This window comes from Cupressus sempervirens, chromosome 6 (genome assembly GCF_028749045.1).
Source record: "Cupressus sempervirens isolate cs-2001-9-10 chromosome 6, ASM2874904v1, whole genome shotgun sequence".
Lineage (NCBI taxonomy): Eukaryota > Viridiplantae > Streptophyta > Pinopsida > Cupressales > Cupressaceae > Cupressus > Cupressus sempervirens.
Window position 1 is genome coordinate 321,651,460 of NC_143123.1, and position 20,719 is coordinate 321,672,178.

The 20,719-nt window shown below is 33.8% G+C and overlaps 1 protein-coding gene across 1 annotated transcript in view; it reads right to left on the reverse strand.

Annotated features, from left to right (window-relative positions):
* LOC149552477 (ARM repeat superfamily protein) overlaps positions 1-20,719 on the reverse strand; it is a 224,926-nt gene that overhangs the window by 195,356 nt on the left and 8,851 nt on the right. The window contains exon 3 of the mRNA XM_089788059.1: positions 1,747-1,917. Coding sequence (XP_089644185.1) covers positions 1,747-1,917 — 171 coding nt within the window. The remainder of the gene's footprint in view (positions 1-1,746; positions 1,918-20,719) is intronic.

The following is a 20,719-nucleotide window of genomic DNA, read 5'->3' on the forward strand; positions in this document are numbered from 1 at the left end:
GTTTTGCAAACAAAATGACCACTAATTTAAGCAAAAATGCAGATGTAAGAATAATGGAAGAAAAACTTAAATGGATCCACCTAAAGCTAGGAACCTCGGGTGGAGAACGAACAATCAAACGGACAAAAAAATTGAAAATATACCAAAAGACTGCATTTTGCTCCAACCTTAATAATTGGACTCAACGTTTTTGCTCTGCAAGTTGGGAGCTCATGGCTTAATGCTTTGTGTTTTGCTTACCTAGACATTTTCATTTCAAAGTAATATTACACGTATTATTATATGTGATCATGATTCAACATCCCAATCACATGTAATTATATATGTTACAAAATATGCAAAGTAATCTAAACTGCCCAATGACTCAAACATTTGGACTTTTAAGTCTAATCAACCCATTGCATATAATATGCAATGACTTAAAACGTTGGGAGTTTTAATGTGTTGTGCATTACACATTAAATATAACACGGAACGTTGGATCAAATGCCCAACAATTATGTAGCACAGAGGTTTTACATGATTTGCATTATAAGTTGCATGTTATATTACATTAAAAGACCTCAAAAAGGTCTGGTTAGGGTAATCTGGGCTTTCAGGAGCCGTTGTAATTATATTGCCTACCACGAGACATGTAATATTGCCCAAAAGTCCCACTTTGCTAAGAGAAAAACAAAAATTAAATAAAAGACTAACAAAATAAATCAAAAATGAATAAAACAAAAACCAAAATTAAACCTTAGACAACAAAAAGACACTAAATGAAAGCAGATAATTTCTATTTTTAAATAGTCTATAAAACGTTGTTAGAGCAAATCCATGCTTTTTAATCAAAATTTTGATTAAACTTTTGTGGGGTTGTCATTAATTTCACTAAAACAAAATTAATGAAAACACATTGTGCCTTTGGGCATACTCTTGAGCATCTTTGGAAAATTATGTATTTCATAGCTCCACTTATGACATCATCTTTCCTACACAATGACCTCTATTGAGGCTATCATGGCATGCTCGTGCTAAACATTTAATGTCTGCACTCTAACACACATTACCAAAAAATCTCATGTCTACTAGCTTATATAAATGGCAACCGATCAATTTGTAAGGTACCTCTCACTACCAATTACTTCTACAAAATTAATAAATTCTAGAACACTCTATACTTGTGTGACCTCTTACATCCAATCATCATGTCAACTCTCCAGTTTATTCAGTTGTATGTAACCCATGTCAATTTAAGAAACTTACAATAACTTTAAAGATGCAAATGAGTCCATGCCGCAAATCAGAATTTTATTATGATATAATACATAAATGCAACCTATTTAATTGGACTACATGAAACTAGTGAAGAATATCACCTACTACCATAAATTAGGAAAGAACATCTATTTAAGGATTTTACACATTATTGCTTTGATTTAAGCTTTTATCTACTCAACTCCTAAATCCATGTACTTATCAATATACTCTTATGTTTTCTCTGCTTGTATAGAATATATGACTCTTTGAAACAGAACTAAACACCTGTAAACAATTACAAATGCAATCGAATCCACACTATTATCATCTTAACATTCCAATCATAACTCATTAAAGTGCTTCATTTAATCAACATATTGATAAGAAAATTCTTCAAAAGCACTAATCACTACTTGTTTTTCACTTGTATTCTGGTATGCTTCTATTTACCACTTGAAATATAAAATAAGTGTCCATGACAGAGATTAATGAAAGAAAAGAAACCTGGAAAGGCCTTATGGTTGTCTGTAGAACTACAAGTGCATTAACTGTTTTCCATTGCGCACCTGAAGTTCCATTCACCAAATTACTACTTTGAACTGCTGTCCTTAAAGCTGTCACTAGGTCTGGCCATGTGTTTTCCCGAACAAAGTCACTAGCTATAATTAAAGAATACTGGGAACAACAAAAATTCAACAGACAATGAATACATTATTGGTAAAAAATCTTCAAATCTACAAAACACTCAGTATCTGCTTATGTTGTTTTTAGAGTATTCTACAAAGCTTAAGCAAAATATAGAAAGATGAAAACCATATCATATTCTGTAAAAACTTAAGGATAATGACTGCAAATCAAACAGTGTAAGAATCCAACTGTAATATCACTATATAATTCTTCAAGTCTGACAATATGCAAGAGAAATAGAATCAAAGATATAAAGTGCAATAATTGGAATGTGGTTTTTTTACGTCCAACACATACCAGATATTAATAACAACTATCAAAAAGAAATAATGTTTCACAAATACTAAGACCTCTTGTGTGTCCAGTATGTATTGTAGGAGAAAGTGAAGTCTAAACAGTTCTAAAATAACACGTGCCAAAGTAGATACCAAAAGAAGAAAAGTAAGGGGCAACCAATCAAATTCTCTATTAGAAAGGTCACCTGCAGGCCCCACTTGCAGCTCAGAACTTTTACCTACTAGAAAACTCACACAAAAACAGGAATTATGGGAATTTAATTGGATTATACATTGATTGGTCTCGTCCTGCTTTGAGTTTATTCCCAATAAAATATACTAAAAGCCTCTCCTCTTGCACACCAAATTGGCATCCCACTTCGCAGCAACCTAAAAATACATTTATCCTCCTTTGTAAATCTTCATATAGATTCATCTGAAATGTTTAAGAGGTGGTGATGTGTCATAATTTAAATTAAAAAAAAAAAAAAAAAAATTTAGCGAGATTTAAGATTATCTTTTGCATCTAGGTAGAACTATGAAATTTAGCATATCCACTATAAACAGGTTACAAATAACCTCAATCCAACTGCTGATGAGAATAAATTCTACGTACATAGAGGAAGCATAGAGTATCAAGATATATCATAATATGTCATAGCATTGTTATGAGCCTGTTCTCCATCTGGAGGTACAGGCTCCAATAATGGAATAGTTTTTGAAATAAAGACCCACTTGTATGATATTAGTGATTTCTGGAAGTGCTTGCTAAACCATCCCACGAATTACAAATCTCAATGTTAGAATTGGCACATTTGTTGAAAATACAAAAGGAGGCTTTCACTTCGACTGTTCGACTGTCCAGTCCCCTTCCCTTGAAGTTGATACATATCCCTCTCTGCCTAATATTGTTGTGGTTCTAAATAATCCCTAAAAACTCCACCAGCGAATTGTGTATCTTAAAGTAAAAAGTTGGGTTTAGAAAGGTGAAAAAGTTAGTTCCTCCAAAGGTAACTCAAGCTTTGGATTCACTTATGGCTATGGCAAGAAAGTTATTTTGGAACACCCCTCTTTCAACTCCCCTGCTTCTCACACTGTCTAATGACAAATGTTTCACTGAAGAATCCACAAATACCACTATAGGAAACCTTTCCCATACACCTCAATATGATGATCGTAAGTCTAAAAGTCATGTCCCCCTTGACAACTTCAGTTATGTCCATGCTTCTACTAGTCAAAACTATGTTGGAATAAAATATAGAATTGATTACTCAAGGAGAACATGGACCTAAAAAATTGATTTCTCAAATAATTATTATGGCTGCACCAAAACCATCAAAACACTGTACATAGGTAATGTGTCATTTAGTGAGGAACTCTAGAATGAGATTAAAACAAATTCTTCCATGTCCTAGAATTGTGAAAAAGGGGATCAAATAATGATAATGTTGCAAAAAAGACTTGAATAGCATTGCTAAAGGAGTGAGTTTTAGTAATACACTACAAGGAATTCTACTAGTATTCTTTTTGTCTTCCAAAACGAGTTCCAAAGAAGGAAAGGGATGTATTACCAACAAAGGGCTTGCTAAAAAACCAAAGGCTAAATAAACTAGGTAAAAATCAAACATAACTGACCAAGCTAAGGAAACTTTGGAGAATACAATCAAAGATACGCTGACTTTCATGCTAAGGAATAGAAAGTAGCCTCTGAACCTCACAAACTGGCTGACCTTAGGTTATGAGTGTTTTCCCTTTTGCTCATTCTCTCTTACCTATTTCTGTCCTTCCTCGTACTATTTTTTCCCTTCTATTTTGTCCTTGCTATTCTTTTTGTTTCTTTTTGGTTTTATCACTCCTCATGGGACTTGACTTTCTCATCTTTTGATTTATCTAATGCAAAAAGGCATGGCACCTTTAACTAAGACAAATCAACTTTTGGATCCAAAAACTGCCTATAACTTTTCAAAAGAAAGAATTAATGTGAAGTCTGTTGGGTGGATATTTTGCAACCGACATTTTTGTGAAAATCCAATTGCAAAATAGGATGACCAGCCACAGCGTATGAGACAAAGTCTCTGCTCCCTTAAAGGGAAGGCTCCCCCTTCTCATCGTTTGTTGGATCAACTCAAGGTAAGCAAGAAGTTGAGAGATTCGTAAATTACCAATATTCTTTCCTCTTTAACTCTCAGGAAAGAATCCACTTACCTGCGAAGCGAATAATGGCCAAGATGAAATCTATAACTACACTTTTTTCTAGTAGCTGGAAACGGTGATACCGATAAACCAAAACCAACTCAAAGGCTAATTGAAAGCGCACTAGTTTGGCCGAAAGTCTTATTTGTCTAATTTATAAGAAAAATCACTACCATTGGGGCTACTATTGGGGCGCAAAGACTTCTAGAAGTAGATGATCTCTATCCTATAACATATTTTTAATTTTAATCTATTCTATAAGAAAAACCTCTACCATTGGGGCGCAAAAACTTCTAGAAGAAGGAAAATTACATCTATTTTTCGTGAATTTGAGATGGTAACACAAGCTACAGTCAAAGCTTCTAGTCCATGTATTGCCACAATCGCTACCAGTCAAAGCTTTGGCTCCGATTGCTTCTTAACTCACTAAGCTCTATTATTCAACACACAATAATAACATGAATCAAAGACAATAAGCACAAACTACAACCAAAGCTTCTAATTTGCTCTATCACAATTGCTTCCAGTCAAAACTTCGAATCCAATTGCTTCTTTTATTCACTTTTCTCCCAAATTCGTACTACATGATCAAAGTTTGGCAGAGCTTTCTTACATACAACAAAAAAATTATTTTTACAATGAGAGGGCACTACTTTATATAGGCAAAGGAGTTGAGAAAAAAGTGGAGGAAAAAGTGGGAGCAACTCAACCAACTTTGACCCGATCAAACTAGGTGAGAGAAATTATTGGATTACAAGTCATAAGTATTACGGAAGTAATTGGTAAAATACTTTCTTGTTATTAACAGAGGCTGAAAGGTCAATTTATACAAAAGAATGAAACGATGTTTCCTTAGGAAACGATCTTAAAGAATAGAAACATTCTATTCTAACAAAGAAAGCTAAAAAAGTGAAAGCAAACTAAAGCTAACTAGATATTTACAATAGATAACCATTAACTAATAATAGACAATTATCTATTATCGTAATAATAAGGACATGCAAATCGAATTACATGTAATTAAATATTTTCATGCAATTTATTCTTTCGAACTATAAATATGAAAACTAAAGAAGGGAAAAGACAAAAGAGAGTTGAAACAATCCTAAGGATTATTCCGAAGGGCCTTGTACTTCGTGATGATCGAGGGATCGAGGATTCTTGTACTCTGCACCATTGCATTCTCTTTGATGAGTAATCAACCTTTTTCTCATTCGAGTTGTCATGGATTCTCCTTTGTAGATTGGCAAATTCTGGAGTCTTTGATATTTTGAAAACCTTCTCAATGATGTCTGGATGTAAACTCAAAACAATATTCCATCAGCACCTTTAACTTCTTCTTTTTTCTTTTTTGAAGCAAAGTGTTTGGTACATTCCCACACGAACTCAAGTTCTCAAACACCCATTGGGAAAATGGAGAGCAAATGAATTACAGCTTCCTGAGAATCAAAGCTTCTCTTCTCGATGGGATGTCTCTATTCTTTGAAAAAGTTCTAACATATCTCGAAGAGTGTGCCGCAACATGAAGATGAAAGCATCTTCCAATGGTATTGGATGCATGAAAATTTTGGGATTTGAGTTACAATGACAAATCTATTAAGGATGAGTGTTCAAAGTATGGATTAGATACTTATATAACACTTATGATCACTAGAAATGAACCGGAAAGCATATGTATTTGGGCAAAAAGGGCCGAAATCGGACTCTCAAGGGTGGATTGAATGTGGACAAAGATAGGCTTTTGTGGGTATGGCCAAGAATACAAGTTGGGATGGATAAGTGCAAATGGTGACTTTGGTGTTTAAAAGTATGACCTTTTACAAAAATTGGATTCTCCAAATTCAATTACATATAATGTCATTTACATGTAATCATGACTTGATGTAAACATGTAATTAGGTTCGGAGGATGAGATTACATGTAAATGCGAATGAAGAATGAGATTACATGTAAATGCGAATGGAGAATGAGATTACATGTAAATACGGATGGAGGATGGAATTACATGTAATTGTTCTTGGAATGTAATTGCATATGAAAGGAATAGATGTAATATGTTGTGGCATGTAATGATGAATGTGGAGTGAAATGGTGCACTTGCATGAAAAGGTGAAAAAAATGGAATAAAGTGAAATGTACTTAAGTTCTTGGGAAAGAACTTGAAACCTCTTCGTAAAGAAGAAAAACAAAAAAGCAAGCAAACATCCAATGAAAACAAGCACAAAACAAACACATACCTTTGGTCTGGGACTCAAACATGTCAACAAGCAAGTTGCTCTTTTATGCAAATTCGAATTTGGATTTTGGGAAAAATTCAAGCATTTAAAAATGAAGGTTTTCATCTTATTTAAAGGAAAAATGCACTTTTCATGGCATGTCCTTGAACAAGTGTGCAATAAAAAGTCATAATATGCAACAAAATAGCAAGATAAGCATGAATTGACAAGCAAAGTTGAAAATGTCTACTTACTTGGAGATCAAAGAGCCAAATGTGGAAGATAATAGATTTAAAAAATGAGTCTCCTCCAATTTTGAATCTTCAACCAACTATTTTGACCTCCTCCACACTCTTCAAATAATGGATATTTCTAAGCAATCAATGAGGCGTTTTTGGATATGGATGGCAAAAACGTGCTCAATAACTCCCAAATATGCAAACGTTTTTGACAAATACCATGTTCTTGGATGTTTTTTGCACAAAAACGTGGTCTCTTCTTGCTCTTACATGTGATGTTTTTGACAGTGAAAGGCAAAAACATGTTCATAGATGGCAAGAACATAGATCAAAACCCCAAAACGACTTCAATTTGAGCAAAAACATGATCAAAATGGCCCCATATCTAAGCTGTTTTGCAAAAACGTGGCTTCAAATCACCATGAAAAGAAGTTTTTTTTACATGAGATTCAACATCTAGAGCATAAGAATGGATGGAGCAAAAATCAATCTTGGTCTCATGGATTTCAAGCCATATCATGGGCGGATTTGGAGTTTCTTAGCAAAAACGTGTTCTTGGGATACAAGAACATGAGCATTTTTTGCCCTCTTTGCAATTTGTGGTCTCTAGATGCATTAGCATGTATTTCAAAGGCAAATCGCACTCTATAAGGGAGATTGCATGGTTTAAATTACATGTAACTTGGCTTCTTATGCAAATTGCACTCTTGGAGTGCATTTGCATATTTTAAAAGCATAAATTTAAATATCTAGATGCAAATCGCACACTTGGAAGAGCATTCCATGTTTTAAAAACTTATCCAAACAAGCCTATTGTGCAAAATCCCACTCTCCAAGGATCATTGCATGTTTTAAAGAGGCCTTTAGATGCAGGTTGCATTCTAGGAGACCCGTTGCATATTTTAAAATATATGCATTTACACGTTTAAGTAATTCAAAATACCTTTCTAATGCAAAATTGTGGTCTAGGCATTTGCATATTTACATTTAAATGGGTTGAAATACATGTAATTGAACAACTTATATGCTGAAAAGAGAGTATATCTTGGATACATAAAGCAACAGCAATAAATTTAATTCTACAATTTTCTATATTTCTCCTACTTTTTTGTATATGTGATACTTATATATACATACATATACACACCCAAACCCCTAAATATAAATCTCAAACACCCACATACCAGTTCACATCGCCGCACCCGAACCAGTAATTTAATCAAGAACCAAGGTTATGCCACCGTCTAAAATAACATTTGGATTCCCCGGTGCATCGTCCTAATAGAATTGGAAGGTTTGGTAATACATTTTGTAAGATCCCTAGCTGATTCAGCCTTCAATTTTTCAGTTTTGATGCTGGCATTTCATCAAACAATTGGTGTGCCAAGTCTGATTTGAATTATCTGAGTTATTTTTTATAGAAACAGATGGCAATATAACATGAAGAAATAAAAGAACAGAAAAGCACGAGCATGAACAACTATAAAGCTCAACAAATGACCATTGTATTGCATGGAATCAAGTCTGAAACAACTAGTTACGGTCCTTATTACAGTCAGAAATCAGACTGAGATAACTTCATAAAACTTAAAATTACATTGTTATAAATATGATCTCGCTTATCAAATTATTAGCCAATCTCGATCAAACTGAAAATGCTGCCAGAAGTGGAAGATATAAGGTATGAGACTGAAATGATAATATGTGGAAAGGACTGTGAAGTCTGAAAATGCTGGCCCTACTCTTCACGGTCACTGTAGCTGTGACACTGTTCATGCATACTATAGCTGCAGCACAATTCATGGCACTTGTTTATGTCACCTTCAATCTGCAACCAAAACTTCCACCATTAGACTCAATAGCAAACTCTTGAGATGAGTTCACCTCTATTGGAAAGTTGGGGTTTCATTCAACCTTCAAAGGCCAAAGGATTTTGTTCTTGGAAAATCAGTCATTAAATCTCAGCAACAATGAAGAAATAATTTCAACTTTAAAATTACATATACCTCCTCCAAATGAGAGTACACCCCAACTATAAAACCTCTTTTGGCGGTTGAAACATATCCAAAAGCAATGTGTGATGTAAGTTACTTTTATTTTATTTTGTCTCCAAAAGAAGCTTTATGTTATAATTTAAAAGTTGACATTATGATAAAGTTACTTTATTAATTTAAACACTCATATTGCTAAAATGATCTTTTTATTAATAAATTGATAATTTGACACACGAGGTCTCTATTTTATATGCCCAAGATTTAACACCTCTCATCCTTGTTCCAACAAACTATAACACTAAAGTTCTCATTAGACAATATTCAATAAAATAGGAACTTTAGCAAATTTAATTAAATTATAGCCAATACTACACCCAAGTTGAGACAATGAACGAAAAAGGCTGCAATCAAAATCTCAAAGCACAAGAGAGATCCCAATGATGAAAGATTAGAAACGAGCATGATTGGGTGACTTACCAAACATAGGAGCTCCCTCCAAGAATCTTACAGCCCAAACCAAAAGTCGAAAATAACACGTGCGAGCATCATTTTAACTCCTCTAAATCATCTTAGCTCATTGGAAATATCAAAACACCCCTTGATTAATGCTAACACAAATTCAAAATGTCTCCAACAATTGCACTGTTGGAGGATCTGAACATGGGGACATTACACGTTTGGAGAGAACAAAGTTAAAGTTGGTATAATCTCTTAAAGAAACATAATTTTCCTCCAATTCTTGACTAGCCAATGGATTTGATTTGGTATCCTTAAGCTTAACCAAAGTGCAATGCTTTCATGTGGTTTGCAAATACAAAGAAAGTTTCCTATTTTTAAAACATGATTAAGAAGGGCCTTTATAGGCCTTCTTGATGTGTTCTTTGTAAAGTGGAGAGGGGATCAAAGGATCACCCTCTATTACAATGCCCTTGTTGGTAATCATTTTGGTTTGCTCTTGTTTCTAGGTTGGGGATGAGTAGAACTTTCTAACTACTTTGAAGCTCCATTTTTGTTGTTTGCATGGGGCTACAAAAAAGCTGAGTGTTCTTCCACAAGCAGCCCTTGCTAGTACTTTGCGGGGGTTTGGTTGTGTTGGTTCCCAAAACCGCAGATTGGAATCCTACGAGCCTTGCCTACTCAATGCTGGGATATCCAACAGGTTAAGGCCAACTTGACAGGATTGATGGATGCGATCCAAATCCCCTGCACCTCTGGCTCTGCAAAACCAAAGCAAGTGTACCTAATCCTGAACAAAACACTTGCGCCCAAGATACTTATAGCAGATTGATTAGAACGTGAAAATAATGCAAGCTTTCAAAATGGCAAGAATTACAAAATAATTTAAGATTGCAAATTACAAATTAAGAATAATAAATGTGATAATGCTTTAAATAAAGAATGCACACAACAAATGAATATATTAATTCCTCAATGGAAAGAAATAAAACAGTTGCCAGCATATGGATTATGAATCAAGAATAATATAAAGACCAATGCCAAAGGGCAATAAGGTCAATATTATAAGTTTAAAACATACAACTTTATAAAAATTTACGCACATTAATTATAAACAATTTAATAATCAAGATGCGACAAACCAAATATATGGACGCAATTTTCAAAAAGTCTAGAATGTATTTTAACTCCTTTGTTTCGGAGAGAGACCAAACATAGATTCAAAAACAATTAAATATTTCTCAATATCTATGATTTTCGATTTTAAAATTCTATAATTGATCCTATCCACTTATCTCTCATATAAATTATTTATAAAAATAAAATAATAATTATAAAGGACGAAACTATATAATACTTTAACTCTAAAGCTTCAAGCAAATAAAATAAATATTTCTTACTGATCATGCCAGAAATAAAATTGCATTGGAGACACTCCTTACAGATGATCCATCCATTATAATACATCAAAAGGGCATGTATATCTTGGGGGTATGTAAAAATTTGCTGGAATATATGAATTGTGTGTTGTGTCTTTTACATCTTATATTTATAAATTTTGAAAGGGTGTTGGTTGCTTTTTCCAAACATCGCCTCCGTTCAGAATAACTAACTAATCGGCTTTACTAATTCAATAATACTTCATATCAGCATTTGATAATGTATTTGTTGCATTCAATAATTTGCTATGGGTATAACATTGGCAAGTTTGGTTATTATCCCGTCAGCCTCAAGATGCGCCTAAACTGTTTCCCGTGCAACGCATGAACATCTCCACTGCTCAAAACAAGACCTCGTATGCACAAATGCTTACATTCCTTCCACAATGATGATAGTTGTCAACTCTTTTACTCGAGTAAATTTGCATACCTACGCAAGTTATAAAATATTATCAGATACAAAATAAAACGTGAAACTTTGGTTCCCGTCTCCTTCTCCCGCAGAAGGTCACGTTATGACCATATTCGATCAATTGTTATCTTTGCAAACTTCATATTCTTAATCCATGTGGGCTTCTCTGCGATTGATACATGGATGTGATATGGTCTGGTTCTTAGCACGTTATCCTTCTTCACGAAATATATCCACGCCTTTGTGCCTATGAATCATTGTTTCCGATGGTGATAAAATCCATGGGTGTGCTTGTTTTTAATCTCCAAGTTATCGTTGCACAGTATAGATGGCAGAGACACAATCGTGGGCATGATTTGACCTCCTGTAACTTCATTTCAGAATCCCAAACATTCTTCCAATCGCTATATACATCATCTTAATATATCCATTAACCGTAAGTTTGCTGAAGGAAAAACTTTGAAATATGAGGTGATATGTTCTTCTGAAACATGTCTCTATTATGAAGCTCATTAGGAATGTAAGCAATCAACACTTTACTGCATCTTTAGAGAATCTATGAGAGTATGTAGGGTTGTCTTTTCATAAGACTTTTACAATTCTGTATATAATTCCACAGCACCAACACCACTGCCTTATTTTGCAGTCACTTCGTTGAATATATCATACTAAAACTTGTCTTTGAGACTTGATGATCTGTGAGGTATTTCTTCAATACAGATATTGATTACTTTAAATGTAGACCACTAACTTGGTAAGTGATGATTTGCTACTTTGTAAAATTTCGACATCAACGACAATCTTCTTTCAAGTTTCCAACATCAAAAACGGAGGCAGAAAATTTGGGCTCCATCAATGGCTTTGATTGGGGTCATGCCCCTTGTGGGCATAGTGAGATTCCAATTGTCTCTAGAGGAGCAAACTAAACATCCATGCTTAACATGGTGCACGGTGAAATTGGGTGGCCCTAGGCCTCCCACAAATAAAATCTGCTTTTTCCCTCTATCAAACACTCAATTTTGATCATGTAACACTTTGAACCTTGCTGAATTAGATGCACCATGTTGTTCCTTAATAAAATCTGACCCGTTAGAAAATAACAAACAATCATCACATGACATATGCATCTCCTGTTCAAGATTAGAACTTACATTTGCCTTACCAATAGGATGATTTGAGAGGAAATAAATTTCATCATCTTTAAATCCAAACATCTGATCTCTTACTTCATTGATTTGATTAGTATACATAAAAGAAAAATCCTCAAGAGAAGGATGATGAAAACTTGAAAGCAATTCCTTAAGCATATTATTAACAAATGTTATCGTAGAGTCTTCAGGGATACTTACCTTGGTATGCTGCTCATACTTCTTCCCTATATTAAATGTGTCATCTTCATGAACAATACTCACTATCTCTGCTTCATGAACGCAATCCTTGGTATTTGACTTTTGTTTTGCTGCTGAGAAGTCATTAAGTATATTTTGATCTTTGCTGAATGGAGGATCCCCATGCAGTTGATTTGTCGTATCAATATCTAGATCAACTTTTTCTTCTCCGACATCCTCTAGCACACAATTTGCTCGATCTTTATATTCTAAATTCTGATTTTCTAGACAAAAAGATTTTGAAAATAGTTCACTTTCAAGAAATACAATTTTTCTTTGATCAAGACTTTGGGTGGATACAGAACTTGAAAAAAATTCAGGACTATTTTCGTATGAATGTATTTCTTGCTCATAGGATGGATTGGAATATGTCCCATCTTCTAAATGCACATCATGAATTGTGTCAAATTCAACATCATATTTAGGTATGTTATCTTCACCATAGTGCTGATATATTTGATTGCATAAAATACCTTCTTCGAACAATGGACTGAAAATAGAATGCTCAGGCATATCTCTGTGAGATAACATTTCCTTGTGCTCATATGCCACATGCTGTTCTACTTCATCTTCACAAGATATTATGTCCAGAATCTCTATTGGTTCATTGAATAAAAGATCTATAGTGATTCTATAATCCTTACTAGATGCATTTTCTTCTTCATGTATGTTCATATTGTCCTCAAGAAATATATGAGCTATATTCTTCATTTTCTTCTGCTAGTTTATCATATATGGAATCTGAAAATTCTTTGAAAATGTATCCAAATAGATCTCTTTCTATACTTAAACCATAATGCACATCTTCAACTAACATGTTATCCTTCTCAGAAATGTATGCCCCTTTTGGTTCATTGTTTTCCTCCTAATGAAAGTGACATGGATTTGACAAGATGACTAAATTTTCTTGTTCATTGAATATTTCATACAACACATCTATTGTCTCATTAATCTGATTTTCTTTGTGTACGGAAGAAAAATTTGACCACCCTTTTCGACATACTTTTGTAATTCCATATCTAACAAAATCAAAATCTCGTCCACACTGAGAGAATCCTCTTCATCATTTCCATTTTCTTCACAATCTAATTCCTTACCGGTCTCATCATGATCGGATTCTTCTTTGATTTCCTCTACATTTGAATCTGAAACATCATTATGTTCTTGTATCACTTTGGCATCTTTTTCTTCATCTTTAATAGCTCGATCCCATATCTAAAGAAGAAGCTTTACATCAGGGTCCTTCGGAGAGATTCTTAACTTGACAATTTTGTTTAGAAATTCCATGTAAGGAGGTTTGAGGCTCGACGAAATCTCATGAAAGTGTTCATCACCCTTAAAAACAAATGTGCTGAAGTCTCACCCTCATACCTTTCCAAATTGAAAAAGGCATCAAGTGGTGATATGTTGAGATCTTCATCTATGTTGCAGCTTTGATTTTCATCTTGTTCATAACACACGTCATCTTCCTCGCTTGTATCATGAAATTCATATAGGAACCATTTTTCAAATTGTTTCCAAGATGAGATGCATTGTATCGATAATGATTCATATCCCTATCTCGCATCGTTCTTTAATGTTCTAGCAAACAACTTCATCACTTGATCTTCCAAACAAATCTCATAATCTTCTATAAATGTGTAGTATGCATCCAAATGTCGAATTGTCAATCCATCCCATTCTCCATGGAACTTTGGTACCAGTTGTGAAAGCTTTGGAGACAACTTGCTAGGTTCATAATCAAAATTGCTGAAATCCAATGGCCTGATGCCATTTGGAACAAAAGGCTTTCTTTCAAATGATCGATACATTTGAAAGACCATTTACCATTTCTTTCTGAGTCCTTTCCCTTAGCAAAGTCACTGATGATCCAGGCACTCGTTTTGTTCAACTACCAATGAAAATACAATAGAGTCGCCACCTCCAAATAGAGGAAATGAATAATCCTCAAGAATCTAAGTTCTCCCTTGCAGTAGAGTATTCCTCACCAAAGATCGAATTGGTCTACAATCAAAAACTCTTAGGATTTATTTTGCAATGTTTCCCCAGTAGTGTCGCCAATCTGTTGGTTCCCAAAACCGCAAATTGGAATCCTACGAGCCTTGCCTGCTCAATGCTGGGATATCCAACCGGTTAAGGCCAACTTGACAGGATTGATCAATGCGATCCAAATCCCCTGCACTTCTGACTCTGCAAAACCAAGGCAAGTGTACCTGATCTTGGACGAAACACTTAGATCCAAGACACTTATAGCAAATTGATTAGAACGCAAATGTATTGAAAGTCTTCCTAACGGCAAAAATTATAGGAAAACTTTAAACTTGAGAATTATGAATAAATAAATAAATGTGATAATGTTTTTATATTAAGAATGAATGCAACAAATGAATATATTAATTCCTCAATGGAAAGAAATGAAACAATTACCAGCATATGGATTATGAATCGAGTAAAAGACCAATGCTTAATTAAATGGGCAATCAAAGCCAATTTTATAAGTTGAAACATACAACTTTATAAAATTTAATATATTTAAACTATAAACAATTTTAACAATTCAAACACGACGGATCAATTCTACGAATGCAATTTTAAACTAGTTTAGAATGTGTTTTAACTCCTACAATATGGAGACAAACTAGACATAAATATGGAAACAATCAAATATTTCACAATATCTATGTTTATCAAATTTAAAATGCAATAATGACCTAGACCACTTATCCAAATTTTAAAATGTTTATAGAAAATAAATAAAAATATTTATAAAGGACACAACTTAATAATAATTTAAAACTCTGAAATTTAAAATAAATAATTATGTCGAAAATGAAATCGCAATAAAGACAATCCTTACAGATTATCTACCTACTACATTTCAATTCCGGAATCTCATATAAATGTGCTTGGTAATCCAGAATCCAAGAGCTTAGTTCAAAAATTCATTCCGTTATCAATGAAGGAATATAATATATCAAAGTGCATAAGAAAATATAATTTTTTTAATATGAAATTGAAATGTCTCTTGTTTTGATTTTGACATCTTAAATTTATAATAGACGGAGAGGCATACCTGAACCACCATACCTCTTCATAAAGGAAACTAATCTTACATTATTAAACTAAATCCTCAAAATTCTTATAAACCATCGGCTCTTTTTGATAAACTGACCTAGATTAGGGTAATGTAACTCCTAATTAATTTTTATGATGTTTGGAATTAGGGCAAAGCATACAACAATTTAATCGACCAATAAACAATATCAAATTTCTTTATTTGTGTTCGATTTGAATGGTATGAATGGTATCACACCATAACTCCATAAGCAAGAGCCTTCTTTCCTCTCAAAACTATAACCCTTGTCGCTGTGTCTGATAAGAATCATTTCTAGCAACGTAACTGCTATCCTCCTGCTATTTTACTCGCATAGATTCATCCTCTGCTTCATTTCTCAACTGAACTCATCATAAAATGTTCTTGGTGGCGCATATCATTTGAATAATTTGCTGCATACGTGATGTTCCAAATCTTCATAAGTGCCTTTCCGTCCTTCAAACATGTATTCACCACGTCTGACATATCAAGGATCAGTGTGTGTGCAGATAAACTCCACTGTTCTACTCCTACAGCACGTATGCAATAATGTTAGATGTGAATTTTATAAAATATAAATTCCATGTTCAGGTGACTATCCATCGTTGCCATTAAGATTGAAGAATAAAAAACAGCAAGGGAACTGTTGAAATCATTTGATGAGGAATCGAGTTTGGGTCTTAATAATGTGAATGGTCTTTGAGCAATTCTGCACATGCCTCTTCTGTGCATCTCATATGCCAAGAGTTTCTGTATATGCTTTTGTTTTTTGTTCATAGTTTGACAATGTCTCTGATAACAGACCTGGAAGTGACAATCCTTTATACAGTCCTATGGTCATAGGACCCAATCCCCATGATGGAACTGTTTAGAGGGAATGAAAAATGCTCCTAACTGTATAGCAGAGATAAGTAGAAAAATTCAGCCTGTCCAGGAAAACGGCACCACCATATCAAATTCATCTTCAAACCCCTTTATTTCAGATTCCAGCCTGAAAAGGCATACATTTACAGGCTTCCACAGACAGGCCCAAAAATCATGTGAAATAAAACATCTTGTTGGGTTTCTTTTTTACTGCATCTCACAAGCATACATATCTATGGCTTAAGCTTTCATGAGGGTTGCTGCCTTACTGTAATCTTTTAACCTATCAGCCCATTCTGTATATATCACATGTCCAAACAGTTTGATTGTTAGTGGAGTCTATGACACAATAATTGCTTATTCATTTGTATTTCATATTTTGGTTAGGTGATGCTTGTTCTATAATCACAATATCTTCATTACTGATTGAACACTTGCTAACTTTGAATGTCTTTGCATTGTAAGGTTGGTATCAATTCCTTCTATAAACAATTTGCTGCACATACTAATGTTTACCATTTATATTAATGCGTGCTTCTTCTTTAAGTGAGGTCAACATTTTCCTCGCCTTCCAGCTGTTACATAGTTGCTTTAAATGTATTTCATTATATGGCATAATTGCATACAACCATATCCCATTGCATGTACTTGAATTCTTCATCTTTTGATTTGATATCAATGCATATATTTCCATGATGAATCTCTAACATTGTTTCTTAAATGGAGACTATAAGTTTTGCAAAATATTTAGGCTCCATCAGGTTGGAATGCAGCAAACATACTTTTAAGGACACAAACTTTCCCTAGAAAAGTTGTTAGACATTGATTGAAGCAATCATTGTGGAATATGTTAATCCCTTGTCAAAACTAGTTGCTTTTTTGTCAACTAAAGAATCTCAAATTCTCTCAATTGGGAAGTTTTCTCCCGGGACCCATATTCAAGAGTTAATAGCAATGAAATATGATGAAGCAAGATTCACTCGAAGCACTTACCTAAAAGGTTTCTCAATCTAAATTTTGACAGCTGGGAGTAACTTTAGGCTCAATAGGGCTGATGTAGCCCTCAAAATGAGGCAAAGCTTTTCTTTGAGGATCCTTTTTTCTTGTTCTAAATCAAATAAAGCTGTGGAATGGCAAATCATCGAAAAGGGTCTTTCCTTAGCTAGGTCAGTGAGTTCTCAAGATTTAATTTGGGAAAGTGACTCAACCAACATCATCCTTTGTTTCAGTAAGTTCGTTTTTCTAATTGGAAGCTTTAAAGTTTTTTATTAGGGCAAATGCATACTTCATGTAAGGATTTTGAGGATATCTCCTTTCTTTATTCTTATCAAGAGCAGAATTAGTGTTGTCAATTACATAGTTTGAAAAATCTCCAACTACTTTACAAGTTGCCAAGTACTCCCTATTTGTTTTTGTTGCGCAGGTACTCACAAGTTTAACCATCATGTTTTTATAGACAAAAAACCATGGGTACAAATGCTGATGTAGGTAAAACACTGGTTAAGATGTGTTTTTCACAAGCTGTTTTTGCTATAAAACCATGCATTTTCTCTTCCAAGATGTCGATTTTTTATATGATACATTTTGTAATTGAATTTTACAAAAAAAATATGTTTCTATAAGAGACTTTTATATGTTTTTTTGTAAGCTGTTAAGTTTTTGTTGGGTTGAAAATGATGGGCTTGTTCGTACTCTCTGAGTTCAAGTCTGCAAACTATGGTCAATTTTTTAACTTGCCAATCATAAAGCATGTTCTTGAGAGGACCTTGAAACAAAAAAAGCTTTTGTGATTGAGTTGGTGGACCTTATAAATATAAATTGAGCCAAATTGCACAAGGCGCTGTATGATTATGACAATTATCATTTTGGTTGTTCCAGTGCATGTGATGTTTTATTTTCTGATGGGTTCCTTCATTTGTTGTTTATGCAGTTATTTGATAGTTCAATTGTAGGTAGTTTGCATCATGTTTTTTTTGTGAGGGTTTAATGTGTACCTAGTTTAGTATGGGTCTGGTGTGTAATGAGTTGTAGGCATCCTCTCCATCATGGCAAGGTTTTTGACCATAGACACTCAAGACAAAGTGTCATTGAACTTGGTCAACAATGTTTTGCACAATGATGGTATTCAAGATAATGATACAATCTAGTCATAGATTTTAGCTATAAATTAGAAAAAAATGACCCTTTAGAGGAAGTGAAGTAAGGAAGAATTTAGTTCAAAGGGAAGTTCAAAGAGTTTTACAACCTCAACTTGAAGCGCTCATGTGGGAAAAATTCCCAAAATGGTGCCTTGAACAAGTTGCGTACAATTAATTGCATTATGGAGTCAATTGCCTTCTATTAGGACCTACATCTAGTTATTAAATATTTGTTTATTTCCTATAACCATGGGAATGTCCAGTGATTGCTCTCTGCCTTCTTTGGCTACCAACATGCCAATTCATGTCCTGAAATGCAATGAAGTGATTCATGGTATTAATTTTGAGGCTCTTGGGAATTCTAGTCAATGTTGGAAAGTGGTAACCAAACAAGTTATGTTGTTCCATTACAGTTGGATTGGAAGGCTAAAAAATGACTTGCATTGCTAGTCAAGTAGGTGGTTGACATGTAACCTGAGTTTCATCCATTCTTTGTTATTCTTTGCTCAAAAGTTTTTGTAGTTGTTATGCCCAAAGTTTGGGATTCTTTTGGTCTAGCATTTCCTTATGTTATGCTTTGTTTGACATTGTTGGTTATTTTTTTTATTGTTTTCATTGGTGGAGCCCTTTTTGAAACCCCTCTAGCACTATTCAAAAAAACAATTGTGTTATTGAATTCATTATCCTTGCAATTGTTGTTCTTTTTCTATGTGCAAATATTGTTGTTCTTTTCTAGATTGTCTACTTTAATTTTAGTTTTTCCATAAAACATAAGAATTCAGCCATTAAATGTCTTGTCCTCACAATACATAATTTTCATATACTTAAATTCACTTTTTTTCATAAAGCACAAGATTTTAGCCATAAAATGTTATGTTTTATTAAAAAAATTACCATAAAACATAATTTTCCATAGAATATAGCTAGGAAGTCAGTTCCAATTCAAGTTCAAATTCAGGTTGAGAGGACCAATTTGTCAATACGGCAAAATTTTGAAAAAGGGCTTGGGTTCATTAATACAAAAAATTTGTAAAAATTATGTGCGTGTGTGAAGCCTAGAAGCATGAGTTAAGATTATAATGTCACATGGTATCATAAAAACATTTAAACACCATGAACTTGTAATCATCGCATCATGAATCATGATCACACCATCATAGCATCATAGCATCATATACTTCAAAGTAAACATCAAAGATTCAAAATACTAAAATGTCAAGTGATGAATCATAACATCAAGTTCAAGTATCATTCTTTCAAGTTCAACTAATGGATTAACAATTTATTGATATTCTTCTTCTTCCTCATCATCATCTTCTTCTTCATCTTCATTGGCATTAGTTGACTAACAAACAGAGCTAAGACCAAGGTGATCAACTACATCAAAATATTCAAATCCATCAAGTGCAAGTCGACAAGTAGAAGCATTCAAGTCCGCAAGCTTTGTATTTGTATCCATCTCTTCGTTTCTCCTTCTTTGTATTCTTTATTCTTGTGTGAGATGAGACGCAAGTTGTAATACACAAATACAAAGTTCTCCACTCTTTTTTAGTTGCAACTTATTGCATTTTATTGAGTGAATGAACGAATATATGCTCCAATTTCTTTCAGATGCAAATGTACTAGCATCATGAAGATAAGACAAAGTAAACAATTAAAATAAAATTATCAATCTTATGATATAAAAATTACTAGCAATTTATGAAGACAAAATAAACTAAAAAATTTGGGGAAAAAAAACTTACTTGCGATATAACTTTGATTGTAGGGGGTTGTAACATTTGGAATCTTTGGACATGGAGGTACTCCCAATTATGAGCAACCTTCCTCAAATGATCACAAAGAGCATGATTACTTAGGCATTTTGCATCCACAAACTCTATACTCATATGTAATCAGATCTCGCATATCATCATCAAAAAAGAGTCTTTCAAATGCTTCTTTGTACCCATTAGACACTTTTAAATTTCTATATGGTGGCAGCCTTCCTAGTAAATCAGTATATTGGATGCTATAATATTTGGCTGCCAATGCATAGGCAAGCAAATGTGGAGGAGCAATCATTTTGTTCCATCGTTCTAC